Below are 18,004 nucleotides of genomic sequence, written 5' to 3' on the forward strand. Positions count from 1 at the left end.
TGGCAGTTTTCAAATCTTCTGGAAAGCGTCGGAGTTAGGCGGGAACTTCAAGCGACTTGGAGGGACATTTTTCAAAAGTTTGCGCCACCCAAAGTGCTAAGCAGAGATTTGTCTCGAAGGAAGGTGACCGAAAGGGAGGCTTTTCTATTTATCTTTACTACCTCAGTGGCGCGCCCGAAGGGGATGCCAAGGTGCCCTGACACCCCCCAAAGAAAGAGGAAAAAGGAGATTAATTCAATAACGACTGAAGTAAATTAAGAGCTCTGTAGGAAGAAAGGAAAACTGGATTTTATTTCTTAAATAAATTTTTACAATCACCTAATGAATTTTCTTGATTAAGAATATTTTCAGTCGTCCAACTGGGCTCCCCCAAGATTAAACACCGAGTGCGACACAGTATTACCTTATCGCGCAGAATGGTAGTGAGAGATAGAAAGAAAGTCTGTGATTCGTCGCGGGAACAGTAGAAGAATCGGAGGGGATAGCAATCGCCTAGTTTCGAGCCAGAAGCCCGTTCTTTTCCGCGACTCAGTTAACACTTTGGAAATGTTCAGAAAGGCGTGATCTCGCGATTACTTCGTAACGACTCAAGGGGAGGAAACTCAACGACTTCCGCGACCGACGATCGCTTCGAGGCACGCGAGCGAAACTAGGGGTCAGTGTAACGACGAGGACGGTCTTCGAGTTAACGTTATGTGGAGTAAACAACGGGTTAAGAAGACTCCGGGCGAGGGGTTGCCCTTTTTTCTTCACCTTCCCGGCGTGGCAACTCAATTTGCGCGGCTCTCGGAGGGTTCAAGCTTCGGGGCCAGGGAAATAGAAGGCTTCCGTCGAACCGGCGGGTGTTCCGGGAGAAGGATGACGGTACGCACCCGGACGACGCGTGTGTACGACGGGTAGCGGGCGAAGCCTATCGATTTGCTCTCACGCCAGCGAGATGGACGAACGAGAGACCAGAGCGAAATAGAACCAGCACCTTCCGCATTCCGCCGCGAGCCGACTTTACGAGCTCCGCCCGAAACCACGGGCACAGTGGACGAGGGTTTATCGTTGCGAAAAGGGGAAGCACGAGCGGAAGGAGGAAAGGGGCGGGCGGGGAGCTGAAATGGCATCTTTTGTGCCCTTTAACCACCGTTTTCGTTTGTCCAGCCGACGTCGCAAGAGTGGATATGTATGTACCTACTTGGGCCGCTGGAGCGGAGACGTAGCTCTGCTATTTCAACCTGAACGACCATGAGAAAGACGGACTATACGAAGGATGATGAAAGGATTAGCGGGGATTTTAATATGTCGATGGAATCTCGATGGAAATGAGTTTCACGCGTGGAGCACTGGGGACGTCGAAAAGGGACGCGGATCGTGTACGCGGAACTTATTATAAGCCGTAAAAAGAGAAAGTAAACGGAATTGGAGAAAGCTAAACGAAGAAATAATTCGCGAGAAGATTGAAGCGGGAAAAGGGGCAATGATGTATGACGCGGTTTCCGACCTACGCCAAGCGAGGGTCACGTAAGTAATTAACGGGGAGGCGGGCTGATATCCACCGGGGATGGGAAACGAAAACGAAAGGAAGATCAAGGTGAACGAAGTCCGCGAATTCGTGAGCGACGAGCGTATTTCCAAGAGCTGACGTTTGGTAACGCGCGCGTTAAGATTCCGCGGGAAAGTTCGGCGTGAAATTAAATTAAATTCGACTAGCAGCTACCGAGGACCACCGTAGAATCTACCATTAAATTCACGTACATGACCAAACAGAATCTCCCTTCCCTATTTGCGGCCGCGAGGGACTAATAAACCAGCTCAGCATGTTTCCCGCTTAAAATGAGGCACACGTGGTGGCCAGCACAATGCAGGATGGCAGGGAAAAATTGAAATCGTCTGAAAGATCGACGCAGGCGATTCGACGAGCAAATTATTAAACTCCAACCCTTTACGCTCCAAGTACACAGAATTTTAGATCGATGTTATATTTCATTCGCGAGTTGTAATGTAAACGAGTAAGAGGTAACGCCACGATGATGGCAAACAAATGGTAAGATAACTTTGGTGGCGATTTTAAAGAAATTTATAAACTTTATTAAAAATGTAACAGAAGGTTCTTATAATAAGGTGAATGTCCCAATTTCTGCTCATTTAAGAGGCAACTCGTCATAAAGAAGGTGTAAAAAATTTGTTTGTGATCAAAATTTGCAGAGTAATTGATTAATTCTTTAATAATAAATCAACCAATTCAAAAACTATTTAAGAAAGAAATTTCAAGATGTTTAACTGTTAGTCATTTGTAATTAAATATATAGTGCTCTAAATGCCCGTATTTCTACTCAAGCTCGTGTGATCAAGTCTAAAAAAGTTCTGCGATTTTAAAAAGTGTCCGAATATTAATGCGAGTCACTGTATAATCCGAACTGCTTATTTTTAAACGCAACAAGTAATAATACACAGTCGAAACGGTGAAAATGTACCCGGGCGCCCGCAAGGGAGGGTCAGAATCACGGACGTACGTGTTACGCGGCGATTGTTTACTCACCTTTGCAGTCTGCGGCTCGATGTCGGTAAGCCGTTGCGCGCGAGGCCTCTCTTGAGCCGGTCCTGGCATCCTTTGCAACCTCTCCGTGGACGAGGACGAGGATGACGAGGATCCAGGCCTCTGGCCTGGTTTGCCACGCGCCAGGATGACGGCAGGATCTTACTTTCCCCCCGATCGGACCATTATTCCTCTTTGCGCGTCCGCCTGCAGCAAGAAAAACAATTTCCACGGTACTCAGACGTCTTTATTGCCCGGCACTTTTATAACCGGCGAAATATTAAATCGCGCGTGTGGAGCGCGTAAGCAACGAATAGCAGATGCTCGTAAATCTGCCGCGGACAAGTTACATGCCGGCAAACGCCGATTAAGACGATGGGGGGGGGGGGACTTCTTTCGCGAACTTTCATCCGAGCCTCTTGAGAAGATTCGACGGATGTTATCGAGAGCCCTCCCCCTATATTTGACTTTTTCATAGAACGCGATGGTTCAATCGCGAGGACCAATCCTATTTTACTCAAACGCATCGAGGGAGAGGAGGAATAATAGAGGACCAGCGATTTTCCCTCCGATATCTCGACAGCGAACCGATTGCAGTCTAATCCCCGATGGATGCTTGATTAGTTAATAGAATCGCGGATACCCGCGCACTTTAAGGGGTTAGCTACCGTCAGCAGGTAGACAAAGAATCGATTCTTTGGGAATTTATTTCAGAAAGTACATGCATATTTTTATGCAATGGTTTTTGTATTCAGATGAGGGACACTTTAACAGGTTATTATATTATGTTTTGGTATAAAAAAATGTTGAGTTATTGGGAAATTACAACTGATTTACCGGAAGCTGTTTTTACACCGGTGACCACGATTTCTCCAAAATCGCTTCACCAATCTTTCTGAAATTTTGTAGGTTTCTTCTAGACATTGAAATCTAGTCTTTAATCGAAGCATTTGTTTTTCCAATGCATAGTTTTTATTCTACGGATAAAAACACTTATTTTTAGCTAGAAACACTCATTCTTCATCCATAAAATAAAAACTATGCATTGGAAAAACAAATTCTTCGATTAAAGCCTGGATTTGAATGTCTAGAAGAAACGTAAAAAATTTCAGAAAGATTGGTGAAGCGGTTTTGGAGAAATCGTGGTCACCGTTGTAAAAACAGCTTCCGGTAAATCAGCTGTAATTTCCCAATAACTCCATATTTTTTTATACCAAAACATAATATAATAACCTGTTAAAGTGTCCCTCATCTGAATACAAAAACCATTGCACAAATATATGCATGTACATTCTGAAATAAATTGCCAAAGAATCGATTCTTTTTCTACCTGCTGAAGGTAGCTAACCCCTTATGCGGATCGAACTATTGGATATTCCGCGGATTAATCGCAACGCTTCCATCTCCACTACTTCAGCCGCTAAGAACGCATTCCCTTCCGTTTGTACGCGCCGCGGGGGGATCGTTTGGCAGAAGTTCAGATAACGAATTCAGCGGCGAGTACAATAGGCCGGGTGCTCGGATTTCGCGCGGACAAACGAAGCCTCACTGGAATCCCACCAACTTCTTTCGTCATCGTCATCTCTGAGAACAATCTGCCAAGGTGTTTCATTCTTCGCCGAGAACAACACCTTCCACCGAAGTTCAAGAGAATCATTATTAACTGCGCGCGCGGCGCTCGTAGGCCGCGGCAAGGCCGGGCGGTTTTAAAGCAGCGGATTCACCTGGCCGCCTTCTTCGCGAACAACAGCTCGACCCGTTGGGCGCGCGTCGCACCGCCCCTGTGAAACTTTCGTCCAGCCCCCTGGTACCCTCGATACGCGGATAAGATCGGCCGAGTCACGGGGCATCCGTGAAAATTAATTACCGCCGGTATTTTCACTTTTCTTTGTCCGGTCTCCCGCCGAATCGACTACCTTGACCAACGGTATCGCGGTTTTCTCTTTTGAATCGGGGAACAGGTTCGAGGATTACGTACCGCGAGTACAGACCGTATGACTCTGGCCGCCTTAAAATATCCCGCGCCGCACGAATATCCGCGAATGCAATTTCGCGAACCGCGGCTGGTGTTGTCGAAAAATTGAGGGTCGTTAGCGGAGGGTGGGGCGAGCCAGCGGAGCCGAATAATCGCTTCATCGCGGATTGGGATCAACGACCTATGATTACAGCGGTATCGGAGAAGATCGTTCTTCTGAACGCAGAGAAAATTATTATTTCGATTAAAGCGGGGGGGACATGCCACGTTACGCGCCGAGCAGATAAAGCCGCGGAAAGAAATACAGCTCGTATGAAATCTACACTATTATATAAGGAGAGAGCCGATTTTTATGTTCGCGCTAAACTCAAGACCTATTGAACCGATCTTCCTTGAAAGTTTAACACGTTGTTCCTGGATAATCTAGGACGGACATAGGCTATGTTTGCATGTCTCAAAAACGCGTTATTAACCCTTAACTGGTATACTGTTTTTGGCAAACGCGACTGGTATACTGGGGTCGTGGCAGACCCCAAATAAAAAAGGGCACAGAAATTTGTAAAGTCGACACTAGAGCAACCACTAGAAAATAATAGAAGCTAGATAGTTAAACTATTATTAAAAAATTAATTAGAAATTCAGTTTACCAACTTGGACAACCGAAAATTGTACATCGAACTTTGGGTGCTTGGGGTGACGAGCGACCCCAGGATACCAGTTAAGGGTTAACATGGAACGAAGAAGCGCCTGGTATATGTTGCGCTGGAGGAAAAGTAAATCTCCCAAAGGAATGCTATCTTTTCCAATATATTATGGAGAAATTAGCCTTTTTTTTCTTCAAAATACTTAATTTCCTTAAATGATATTAATTCCAATAAACGCGAAGCAGTCACGCTAATATCTCGGGCGAAGCCGACACGGGGGGCGCTAGTAGCGTAATAAAATTAGCGTCGGATATTCACACCGATGTGTAATTACGCTATCCACAGGAAGTGTTATACAATTACACTAATCCCTGCAGTTACTAACTTTCCAAACCAATTAAGATAGCTGCTTGAAAGTAAAACGCGAGCGGTGTAAAAAAATTCAATCCCCCTGTTACTTTTTCCAGCGATTTCTCGCGTCCGTTAAAAGTTCCCGCCCCGCCGCGGTGTCGGTGCGAAGAAATGTCCGCGCGCGAACGTTTGCTGTTTACAGGCTCGAACTGAAAAAATGTCCTTGGACGTTCGCGTATTTACTGGCCGCGAGGCAGACGCGATCAGATCGAGGGGTTACAGTCGACAGACGCTATTCGGTATTTGTTGGGAGCCTCGACGTCGAATCGGGCCACCTCGTTCGACGGTTAATTAACAAACCGTTCTTTCACAGAGAAATGTTTTTCATGGTAAAGAGCACATCCGGCTGCCTCTGTTCGCCAGCGAAACCGACAGTCGACTCCTTCTTTTCCTTCCTCTCCCTTACCCCGCCCTTTTGTCTTTTTCTTCTCCTCTCTTTTCTTTTTTTTTACTTGACTTCTGCAGCGAGCGCGTACCGCGCAGTACGGTCGAGGAGCGACGAAAATAAAAGTGTAACAAAGCCGCAAGTAAAAAGTCTATGCCACATCCGCTGCCATGCGTCTTAAATGTTCGCGCGCGGGGCTTAGATCGAGTTAATTAAAACGGCGCTCTGGAAAAGAATCGGCCGTGGAAGGGGAGGGCCACTCTATCGACGGGGAAACGTGTCAGTGACATTCTATTTCGCGATAATGAGCGAGTCTTTTCAACAGCGACAAAAAACGCACCGAGAACTGGTCGATAAGGAGAACTGGAAACTCTAGGTTAACGCAGATAAAATTATTAACGCCGCCGCTACTCTACTTCGGTGACCCCCTTAAACCACTCAGCTACTTGTACGAATTGAATAAGAAATAGAGACTCGAGCGGTTGCAGATTAAAATTAATGGAACTTCAGACTTTCTTCCCTCCTGTGCCGCTACGCTCTCTTTGCGGCTCGGGTTTTATAAAGGAGCCGTCCTTTGATAGCGGGGGGGTTCGATCAATAAATTCGAGAAGCCCTAGAAGTTAATTCGACCCATGTGTGTTTGGGCTTCGGTATCGCGTGAGTCAAAACCGAGGAACGCCCCGGCGAAATGTATCTGCATTTCATTTCGCATGGGTGAAACTTCCTTTCAAGCTGCCGAAGGTATTGCTCCAGCCGAATCTATAAAAGAACCATCGCACGCTGCTCGAATTTCGACCATATCGCGCAAGTCCGGTCCCCCCACTGACGCGACGGATAAGACGATACCGCGAGAGGCGCGGATAACCCGGCGTGCGAGCGGGGCGCCGGCGATCCGGTTAAATAATTTTACGAAGTCGTTGACACGCCGCTTGATAAAGCTTAACGAGCTTGATAGAGGCGAGTCAAGGTGGGGAGCTTTCTTCTTCTTTTCTTTTTTTTCAATAGGGAGACGATTACGACGTTCCGATAACTTTACTATGCCAAGGTTACTAACTTACATCGCGTGGCTGCAGCCTGGAATGCGAATGCTGTGTCGGCGTAGAGCCTCTTTCTTTCGCGAATTCCCGCCTTCGCGTATTGTTATTCCCGCCGTGATGTTCCAACGCGCGCAACCACGTCCATTGCTTAATTACAACCCGCGCGGATTGTTTTTCTCTATTCCGGTTGTGCAACGTATACAATGAGAACTTAATTAAGCATCGTGCACACGAGAAGCCCTTATCGTATTACGCGCGCTTCAATTCCAGCATCGTAACTGAATTCTCGCTTCTTTCCTAATTTCCACCTCTCGTCTTTCGCGTGCACGCGCGGCAAATCGCTATTATTTACACGCCCCCCCCCCCCACCTGCCCGCTTTCTCCTTCCCTGTCGCGGGTTTTAATCGAAGCCGCGCTAAAATTCCGCGCTCTGTAACGCACTTGCAATGGAAACGTCGCTCCCCCGAGATCTCGTTATCTAATACAGGAACTGCAAACGCGAAAGCTTTCGTCGGGTTCCCGTCCCGTCGACTCCGCTTTTAGAAACGTAGCAACCGATAACAGTATCGAGGAAGCTCGATAATAATTATCGCTCACTCGAAATTAACTGCGGGTATAACAGGTGCAGTTGGGTCGTTAATGGCTTGGCCGCCGATAAGTCGAGGATTTTGAGATCGAACTCTTGTAGCGGTGCAACTGTTTCGATTAGGTAGCAGCCCGGGGCACTCGCGACGGTTAATTTTCACGAGCAGCGGAGTTCGTGGAATTTTGAGGTTATAGGGTCCGCGGAGGGACGGTTAAAAGGCTCTCCGACGATTCGTTACACGCGGTGGCTGCGGGACACTGGGTTAGGTGCAATGAACTTCGCCGCACAAAATTGCGTCGCGGTAATGGGCCAAATAAATAAGGTACGGGGCGTATTTACATCGGCACGATCGCCGGATAGATAGTGCGGGCTACGAGGGAAATGGTATCGAACGGGCAAGGGAACCGGAGGAAACGAACAGCTGGAATTATCGACTCTCACCTGAAGCCACGAACGAGGGAAGTAACGGCGGTTATGTCAGGGGAACGACAATACCGATAATTCTCTCTCCTGGCACATCGTACTAGACTAGGAAAGCCCTTTTACATCCTCCGCCATTTACTGCACCGTTACACGCACACGCACGTACACACGACGAACTACAGAGAGACAGTGGGAAAGAGAGAGAGAGAGACAGAGAGAGAGAGAGAGAGAGAGAGAGAGAGAGCGAGGTGGGGAGCGCAGGGAATATTTATATGGATGCTAAAAGGGATTAAACATACTCACAAACGAGCTAGGCGGTAGGTATGGAAAAGACATGCGAAAAGGAGATCGGTCATTTCGATTCGTTTCGCGCGCCGATCGTACCCGAGTGCAAATAAGGCCACGTAAGGGGCACCGGAACGGCACTTGCATACTAACAAGCGGGAAGCTGACTCTTCCCTTGCCCTGTGTATATTAATATACGTTAAGCCGCGTGCAGACGCGCCTTTACGATGGTGTGTATGTGCGTTACGTACTTGGATATATCACCACTCCCCCGAAGTTGAGGATCCCTGCCCCAGCGAGACAGAGACAGGGGTTACGTGAGAAAGAGGGAATAGGCAGAGTGAGAAAGAGAGGTTCACCACGAAGAAAAACACACGTCTGCCGGAACGCGAGCCATGTTTGACCGTGGCTAATTACACCGCCGGACCAGCGGGCCGATACGGGAATCTCGTTGACAGCTCGACCGTACCATCGCCTTCGTTCTCGTACGCGCTCCTCACTCGGTTCGCGACAAAGTTAACCTTCATTCACGAGCTACGACGAAACGCTGTTTTCGATGCGCTGTCAGCCCGACCTGCCTAACCTGACCCTCGCGTCTTGACTGGGGGAGCACTGCATACTACGCATCTCGTGCGCAGCTACGCTTGCGCAGCATTCTGCCGGTCACGCTAGCCTAACGCGGGAATATTTGACGTTCGCAAGCGTGAATTCCTACTTATTCGTCGATACCCTTAAAAATCTATTGTAATAATCTCTGGAAAGCATTACGTCGGAGTGAAGTGTTGGATAAGACTGCAAGGTGGCTATATCGTAACCGAGGAAGCTGTTTCTTTTCGATGTAGAAATAGATGGAAGGATTAGCGGTAAAGAATAAAAACATATTATCGTATTGTAATAATATGTGTATTCTGTCGACGGTTTAATTATTATCGGATAATGCATAGTTGTCGTGTATCAGTGGCAACAGCTTTACCATAAGAGCAGCCTCTGCCTGATGCGAATTCTCCACTTTCAGCATTGAGAGGCAGTCCTCCTTGAACTCGACGTTTAAACTGTGTCTAATTATATTTGTCAATGCCGTGGCGAGCACCTGACATGATTTGTAATCATTGTCCAATGGAATATGGTTATTGTACAGCACTTTTCCGCCGCAGTGGTACGTGAACTTCGTATGGGGATTTAATCGTTGCAGTAGAATCATTTCGTTAATTATCAGCTCGGCGAATTTCTCTGTGTCACGCGATACCAGTTTGTGCTACAAAGTGGGGGAGAGAAATTAGTTTAGTTAAATGTTTATACTTTAACGATACAAATTAGGTTATTTATAGCCAAGATTAGGTTAGTGTCCTTCGCGCCAAGTTACGCACCTTCAGCTGGTACGATAAATAATTCTTTTGGTGAGGAAACCTGATAAGGTCCTTATCATTTGTGTTCTTAGTTAATAACAATCGGTTACGCGCGTAACGTAAGCCCATAGTGCACTGGCAGTCGCCATGTTCGTTCCTCGAGTGTACTGTGGCGATCAGTGAATTTTTAAAAAGCTCCCGCGCGGGAACAAGGTCTTTGAAAATATCGCTCGAAAAGTGCAGGATACTGCTCGTGGATTGGCCGTAATTCGTAATTTGCACCGTGCCTTCTTTCGACAACGTAACGTCCACGTGACTGTACCTCGGCTTCCCACGCGAACCTTTCGAGTTCCATTCTTCAAACGCCTGTAATATCTGTTTTCCACGTAATCAACAGCTACTCAGAAAATATACCCCGTGTCGGATAAAAACCCGCCATAAATCGTCTGCAAAACCCCGAACTAACAAAGGCAACGTTAAACGACTTAAAAGTCTCTTTTAACCTCATTGAATTTTCAAACCCCCCTCCCCCCTGTTATCTGACGAATTACCTGAATTAAGCCTGAATTTATTCACGGATTACTCTGTATTATCATACCGAATCTTACTTTCTTAACGGTCCCCGCGAGTAAATTTATCTCGAGTGCAGTTTCATCCATATCGTTGGGGGGAATCTGTGTTAAAACTACCGGCACCTGCGGGACCCTGACCTCTAGGTGGCGAGGATGATACTGAAAGGTTCTACCCTACCGATACAACGAACCTTCGCCGCTGTAGAAACCAACAGCGGAGCTCGGAGGTAGTGCGCGGTGTCGGTATACGAAATACGAATTGCCCGTGTTTCGCCATGGTGCACCTGCTCGAGCGGAAGTAAAAAAATCCATGCATAAGAGGTGACAATAGTTCGCTGCGTTGTGATCGATTAAGGCCGATCGTTTTCGGGCGAGAGTCGGGCGTAAACAGTGCCGCGTGGTGTTCCTTCTCGTTGAATTGTGAAGCACAAGCCTGCCGAATGACAGAACAGGGACCGAAAGGCGAACCTAACCTCAGTGAGGAGCGTGCCACTCCACCGCGACGGATTCGTCACCGGTAAGTCCCCTGCTATCTATACCGCGGCGATTCGATTCTCATTATCCCCGTCGGGGAACGTTCGATAGGTTATAGAACGAGATTATTTCGGCTCATGATTGTGTTAGAGCGCGCATTCCGTGTACATCGGTTGGTAACGCGTGCTCCTTGGATACACCGCACGCTTTTCCGCGGACCAATCGAAGCGACCCGTGCGTCGCCTGACTCGGCAATCAGCCAATCGGAGCGCTCTGTCAATTTTTTGATTGCCTCGTGCTCTAAGGCCTCGTGTGAAAATCCATAGAGTCCGCGGCTGCTAAATATATGTAAATAATTGATGTGTACCGAAAAAAATCCTCGCTGCTCTTGAGCCGCGATCGTGCGACGTAATAGCTTTTCACGAAAGAAGTTGACGTATCACTTCGACCGGAGATAGAGAATTGTATTTCCTGTTTAAATCTACCGAGCTGCGGAATATCGTTGTGTATGCGCGACTAACCGTAGTGGTTCAGATTCGTTACAGGAGAATTTATTCTCGAATCCATTCCTTCGTCGATATGTTTCCTTAATACTCGTTAACGCATGACTTAATTAGCGTTAGTTTTAGCTTCGTAACGTTGTTCACGATTGGCGAATAATATCCTTGCACAATGGTATCCCTTATTCAAGCGCAATAATCATGTTTTTTTTTTAGAAAATTATCTTGTTCCTTCCACGATGTTCTGTGTTATCTGTTCCTCTATCGTTACTAAGTGTTAGTACACCTATCGTTGATTATGTTTTCCTCCGTTACTACATGGTTTCCATTCTGCATTGTCAGTGACGGAATTGAATTCGAAGAAGGGGAAACGCAATCGTCTATTCGGATGGGAAGTTCGAGCAACGCCCGTACACAAAACATACATATATTATGAGATGAAGAATCATATTTGCTTCGCGGGTTAGCGCGGCGATATAACATGTGTTGCTTCTATTAATCGCAATATGCGTCGCCAGTTATGCAATCCAAGAGATGTAATGCACTTATCAGCGAGTGATGTACACGAGTTTATCTACGGAATTTCAAATAATTTACACGACTGATTGATATTTCAATCACTGTTCCTTCTTTTACCACTGCACGATTATATTCGAAGGCAACTGATATTCTCGATTTTTACACGAAGCGCCGTACGAACGGCGTTTGCATGTCATTTTTATTTTCAGCTCTGACAAATCTAATTCCCAAAGTTCTTCTCAACACGTCGAGGTTGATTTGAATAGCTGAACTGTCTATTTCCAAAAGTAGATGAATATTTAAACTCAAAAGCTACTCGGTGAAAAAAATTTGTACAAATGCTAACGTCCCCGCGACCATTGTTTGCGGAAACTCGTTTCGACGTCGTGTTCAATACACTTTCCACCGCCGTCGATCACCTTTTAGCACGTGTTGACAATCTTATCGTGCCTAGGCCAGAATGCCCGTACGATAATTATTATCACGAGATATTAACGAGCTTCAAGGCGATCTAATATATTTCTTTAGTTATGGAAATGTTACATATTTGACGAGAACTGATTGTGCCTAGCAACGTTTCGTTTAGATAAACATCGTTGCCAGTGTGGATTTGCGTTAATTACAGGAGACAATTAGATTACTGTTACCTTCGAACTAAATACGCGAGAAAGTCGAAGCTAACAGAGTGATGAATATGTGGTGACACTGTTTTCAATAAATATGCATCTTTTTGTCGCTACATTTATATTGTACATGACATTTTTAATAGTTTTCCTCGTTGATTAAGAGGGAAGCTTTTTCAACGAACTCGCGCGTGCGTATATAACAAACGTAACGAGTATTCCCTATTCATGCTTGATTATAATATATCGCAAGGTTTCTCGACATCGTAGACTAATATAAGCAGGGCCGTTTATGCAACTGTATAATATATATCAATTGAAAACAGATAGCGGACCTGTCTCAAAATCGTATTGTAGCAACTTTATCGCGCATAAGTGCAAAGAGTACCATTTTTAATTTGCATATTGCAATTATACGACACATACGTACGTTGTCGCATTTTTCTCGCGCATTAGCGTACGCGTTTCGTGTTTATCAGTGGAATTACGCAGGACATTGAAAAATAATGATAGCAATAATAATAAGGCGATTATCATTACACGTAGGTACCTATTTCACGACACTATTTCCTATGGAAACATTTCGATGCCTTCAACGAGGCGCCAATTTAGTGCTTTTTCTTTTCGTTCGTGCTTTTGTTTGCCCTTTTTAAAACTAGGTCAGCAAATCCTTGGACTTAGAATATTGAAAACTTACAAAAATAAATGGGCAAATTATTGGCCCAGAGAAGCTTGCAGCACTGATCGTAGTATAGTACTAGAAATTATTAACACCTTGTTACACATAGTAGAAGAAGTGCAGTGTATTTGGAATACCAGTTTGTTTAAGACGAATAAAAAATTACAGCAGAGGATGGGAACAAATAAAATTGCATAATGTCATAGGAAAACTAATAAACTTTTATATTTCAAACTCTCAGGAATAATAAAAAACAAAAAGTAAGTAAAACTTTGATCTAAACGAAAAATGACAGGAAGTATCGACTTCGTTAAGCTGCAGGTAATTTGGAATACCGCTATTCCAATTTACCTTCACTTTATAAACTTAAAAGAAACATGTAGATAATAAAATTATTTTCTTTTATGATCTAATCAGGCGGAATAATCACAATATAGGAACAATCTTAGGTAAATAAAATACATAAAAAGTAATATTTAAGTTAAACGATTTTATTTAAAATTCATTACAACTTAAAAAAATTACAGTATTTTAAATAAAATCGTTTAACTTAAATTTTTTTTATATTTTTTTTATTACTTACTTTTTAGTGTCTAACTTTTATTTCTGGTTCTTGGCTGATTTCAAGTCGTTTGAATTTGTGGTTATGGGTTATATTTATTGATGATTGGGTAATTTTTTAAACCACCTGGGGTTATTTTTCGTAATTTTATATTGTCATCTAAACTACGTACTGCAAAGTTTCAAGTCTATTGGATAGTTGGAAGTGGGTTAAAATTGCGTTTCTAGATTTGAACCAAACAAACATAAAAACAAACAAACAAACAAACATACATACATACATACAAGCAAGCAGAGGATCGAAGCTGAATAAAATCAATTAAAAATCGTTTAATAAATGGCCAGCACTGGTCCAATCCAACGCGGCGGTAGCCGTTACTCGTGAAACAAAAGCATCGCTAAGCTTTGGAATATTCCAAATCACCTTCACCTTCGGTATTCCGAATTAGCAACATGTCATTGAAACCTAAAATTTCATGTCACACTTTGTATTCCCGAAATTATCGCAATACTGACAGGCAACCATAGAAGGGACATGCAAATAAGTAGATTAAGTGTTTAAAATTTCGACATAGGGTAAATGTCCCAATTACTGCCACTTTATTTATTTTACTTAATAAACATGCAACGTATAAAGAATAATGTAAAGAAGAATTTACCACAAAATTGGGACTGTTTTTCTGATTATTATTATAGTACACTCTTTATACGTCTATTCTTTATACGCTACATTTTCTTAAAGTGAAATAAATAAAGTGGCAATAATAGGGACACTGACAGTAAATGATTCACGTTTTCTCATTCTGCAGATTAAGTCGAAAATGTTAAAATGGCGGTTCACCCACAAATGCCATTAGTTAACAGGTCATTATCCCCTATTATCTACGGTGTTACAAATTAGATAGCGTTTGCAGTTTATTAGACACTTCGGTATTCCAAATTACCAACACTATTCCAAACATGCTGCATTCCCTCTACTAACATCATACTACCCAACTCGGGTTCCCAGTAAATCCAGTTTCAGTTCATAAGCGGGACCATTTTTTTTTTAAATTATTAAAAATACAGGAATAGTTCGATGAAGCTTGGCATGGAGATGTCCAAACAAAAATCTCTCGTTCGCAGTGATCATTTTTCCCCGGACGATATTCCCGCGTGGGGAAGAATTCCCTGCGGGACACGTGAACCGGGCACACTGTGTTCCGCTCGTCTCTAAATACATGTAGCACACGCATAAACGTGTGTAGCCTCGAGCCATCAGATACGCCGCGGTGTTTGTTGATAACCGAGGACCGCGGTCCCCGGCAGTTTCGATTCGTGGCCCAATATCGTACGATCCTTCGTAAAAGTCACGAATCGAGCACGCGGCAGCGGCGACGATCAAGAACGGAATAGTTCGACCTCCTCGTTACGGTGATTATCGCGCGAGCGTTCGGTATCGTTCTGATAAACGGACCACCGTCTCTGATCGGGAGACAACAATAAACTGTTCCTATCGAGACACCCGCCGTGCGATAAATAAGGTTGCAAGCGAACCGTGAACCATAAAGTACACCGCCGGGGTATCGTCCAAGACGGGGTTGCAAAACATTTAACCTGCCCCGCTTATCGGCGAGATATCGGCAGCGAGAGATCGATCCAGGGATAACAGGGATCGCGCGAAACGTGCAGAGGACTGTCCACGCACAGTCGCAATTAGAACTGACTTCGAAATATACCTGGGTCACTTACGGTATCACTTAGTCCGCGCGGGCAACAAATACACTGCATATAATATGCGTTACGTAACATCGTGCGTAGGATCGTGGCCGACTGTACGATTTAATACACATGGACGTGACCGTGGCGTGTGAACAACGATACCCGCGTCCTTCCTCCTCGGGATAATATCCACATTGGACGGTGCCGCAAGAAAGAAAGAGACGCCTATGACGATTTCGATTAATTCAAGTGACGTAGAACCGCGCGCCGTATCGAAAACAACGCGCGTGCCTTGGAACGAACGGGGACGGGCGGAACCGGCAGAAAAATTCGATGCTTCCGATTCTCGGCCGGTGGTGAATAGATGTGTACTTGAAAAGTTACTCGTCGCTCGTTAAAAGGCGAATAAACTGCCCGCAGGCGAGCGTCGAGTTAGTGGCGAAGGTGAATCCGAATGGAATGGAGGAAATAGAAGAGCTCGGCGTCGTTGCTTGAGCATTCGCTATCGTATATTTTAGTTCAGATCGGGATTCCTTAGTCGATAGAGCTCGTTGAATCGAAGCGGAATCACTGGAGAAGGATCGACATTTCACAGTGTTGATAATATAATTATTTAAAGTTCAGAGAACTTTAAGACGAAAGTCAACGGTGTCGAGAACAGGGGCCGCGCAAGTGCGATGGAATTAGAGAGCAGCGAGAACACGCTTGAAAATTAACCACCCTCCAACCCCCCGCGTGTAACACAGAAACACTAACAGTCCACCTAAAAGCTGCTTCGAAATCTGCTACCGAGAGAAAGAAACGGATCGAAAGAAAAGGGGCCCAAGAACGTCCCCCGACTCTTCGAAATTACAAAGCCACAGTTTCCCCCCAACGATCCCAGTAAAAAGCAGCAAAACAATCCCCATACCGGCGCGTTCGCGTCGAGCGCCGTGACGCAAAGTAAACATCGTTAATTAACCGGTCGAGGTAAGAGAAAAATAAATAATCGTAATTGTAAGGAAATCTTACTTGCGTCAGAGTCGTGGAGACAGAGATCAGGGTGAGGTGAAGAAAAAGAAAGAAAGAAAGAAAAAAAAAGTCAATCACGCGCGGAAAAAGCTTGGCCTGTTCATCGATAACGAAGGAACCGCGACGCGGCAGCGAGGAAGGTTAAAGCGGGAAACGAAAGCGAGGACGATAATCGTGTCGGTGGCTGGCGCGACCCCTGAACCCTGTCGTCCGGTCTTTTCGTGCCGTTCGCGTGGACTTCGTTGTGTCCGATGCCGATATCCTCTCCTCTACGCGCGAACCCATCGCTCGCGATACCGCGGGGCGCCTAGAACGCCCAGTGCGTCGTCGTATCTCCTTTGGCGTTGTACTGCTTGGTCGCCGTGAATCGTGGGTCTAGAGGCGCGACGATGACGACCGGCCGCCGTTCGATCGTTTGAACATCGCCCGCGTGCTTTGGGACAGCCGAGCCGGGATAAACGGGTCCGTGTGCAACGGGGAGTGGTTTTACTGGGGTGGTTGCCGACGAGGAAGACGAGGAGAGCAGGGAAGAAGCAGGGGGACGAGAGCGCCCGCGGTACGAGGCCCAGGGACAGGCGATTTTTCTTTGGTTTCTGGACATTTCAGAGGCAACGGGAGCTAGAGAAACGGGGAGAGAAGACACCCGGTGTATCTGGAGGAAGGAGGGGGACGGTTGTTCGCGCGGGATCGAAGGAACGGAGCGCGGACTGTGTCTGGTATGCTTCGAGGTCTTCTGGACGCTTTCTTCGGTACATTACTAGTTTCCTAATCGTTGGTTGGGTTGTGGTGCCTCGTGACGAGCATTCGATGCGTTCTCCCTGAAGCGTTTCACCGAGTCAGCTGACGCTACCTAATATCGTACTTCGAGCCTTGATACGCACATACCTATCGTCCAATCGGGGCTGAAAAGCGTTTCGATGCCCGTTGAAAGCCACGAGCGGACGTGAACGAGCCGAACGGGCACCGTCACACCACCACCGAATCTCATCCTCGCCTGGCCCTTTCGTGAATAGAATCAAGGCTTCGAAGTTGGCTACCCGCGTAGTTATCCCGGCTCGTTGAGAGGGGCCGTCGGTGTGTCTACTCCGCTGTTCGCGCGCTGGCAGATCGGGGGTGATGCGCTAGCAAGGAGCTTGGGTTGAAGACACGGAAGCGGGCCCTTGGTCAGCCGCATTCCTTCGAGGCCTCGATCATCCTCACCAAAGTGACCGCCGAAGCGCTTCTTCCGCCGTCGAGCTTCCCCTTGATCCTCTTCCTCCTCGGCTTCTCGTTAGCCGCACTAGCGCGCCGACACGCACGCCTTGGACGCATTTTCACGGAGCTGCACCAGGAAGGGTGGTGGGCTGTCCTCTCGCGAACGTTTCGTTTGGCGCGCGATCGCAGAGGGGTAGAGGGTGAGTAAAGTAAGCGAGGCTTCGCGAGATCGCTCGTGTCAACTGGGTGGAATATCTCGTCATTTTACAGTTCGGCCCCGAGCCGATCGGTCCTTTGTGTTCGTCCCGGGCGGCGAAACGCCGATCGCGCGCCGGGCCCCTACGAGGGGCCCGCGCGTGCTCGACCCTCGCGTCTGCCTTTTGTTCGTGATCCTGGAAGCAAGGGAATGCGGGTTGTTAACAGGAGTGACTAATCCTCGTTCATAAGTTGTGTTACTAAACCGTTTGGAGTTTTTGAATGGCGTGCAAGATCGAGCTGCTGCCGCGGACAGAGAGTGCGTTAATATTTTGCCTGCGCCGGAGCCGAGCTATGCA

General features: G+C 46.2%; 3 protein-coding genes across 18 annotated transcripts in view; 1 reads left to right on the top strand and 2 right to left on the bottom strand.

The window, feature by feature from the left end:
- Cdgapr (GTPase-activating protein CdGAPr) overlaps positions 1 to 8,989 on the bottom strand; it is a 35,668-nt gene extending 26,679 nt beyond the window's left edge. For 6 of the 12 annotated variants that reach the window (XR_013088334.1, XR_013088335.1, XM_076830576.1 and 3 more), the window contains exons 1-2: positions 8,004 to 8,989; positions 2,528 to 2,731 (exon numbers count right to left, since the gene is read on the bottom strand). Coding sequence is in view for 9 of the 12 variants with exons in the window: in XM_076830574.1 (XP_076686689.1) it covers positions 2,528 to 2,596 (69 nt within the window). In the remaining 3 variants the exon portion in view is untranslated. Of the gene's footprint in view, positions 1 to 2,527; positions 2,732 to 4,073; positions 4,095 to 6,997; positions 7,270 to 8,003 lie in introns of those variants that run through there. The other 6 variants (XM_076830570.1, XM_076830569.1, XM_076830568.1 and 3 more) reach the window with 6 other exon arrangements.
- A 55-nt stretch (positions 8,990 to 9,044) lies between these two features.
- Positions 9,045 to 10,080, bottom strand: LOC143378682 (uncharacterized). Its single transcript, XM_076830593.1, has 2 exons — positions 9,638 to 10,080; positions 9,045 to 9,525 (listed from the first exon to the last, which is right to left on the bottom strand). Exons 1-2 carry the CDS (start codon positions 9,743 to 9,745, stop codon positions 9,190 to 9,192), a joined length of 444 nt encoding a protein of 147 aa, XP_076686708.1. The 5' UTR covers positions 9,746 to 10,080; the 3' UTR covers positions 9,045 to 9,189.
- A 486-nt stretch (positions 10,081 to 10,566) lies between these two features.
- The window catches only part of Acc (acetyl-CoA carboxylase), a 32,175-nt gene continuing 24,737 nt past the window's right edge, over positions 10,567 to 18,004 (top strand). Inside the window, exons 1-2 of one of the 5 annotated variants that reach the window (XM_076830559.1) lie at positions 10,688 to 10,705; positions 16,863 to 17,005. In XM_076830559.1, the coding sequence (XP_076686674.1) occupies positions 16,975 to 17,005 (31 nt within the window). In that variant the 5' untranslated portion in view covers positions 10,688 to 10,705; positions 16,863 to 16,974. Of the gene's footprint in view, positions 10,706 to 16,609; positions 17,006 to 17,198; positions 17,651 to 18,004 lie in introns of those variants that run through there. The other 4 variants (XM_076830564.1, XM_076830566.1, XM_076830562.1 and 1 more) reach the window with 4 other exon arrangements.

The sequence above is a fragment of the Andrena cerasifolii genome, chromosome 2, assembly GCF_050908995.1.
Source record: "Andrena cerasifolii isolate SP2316 chromosome 2, iyAndCera1_principal, whole genome shotgun sequence".
NCBI lineage: Eukaryota > Metazoa > Arthropoda > Insecta > Hymenoptera > Andrenidae > Andrena > Andrena cerasifolii.

Excerpts from the sequence above, each read along its gene's own strand:
- LOC143378682 (XM_076830593.1), bottom strand. The coding sequence starts at position 9,745 with ATGGGCTTACGTTACGCGCGTAACCGATTGTTATTAACTAAGAACACA. Across the intron at positions 9,526-9,637 it reads ATTTATCGTACCAGCTGAAG|CACAAACTGGTATCGCGTGA; the intron begins GTGCGTAACTTG and ends CCCACTTTGTAG.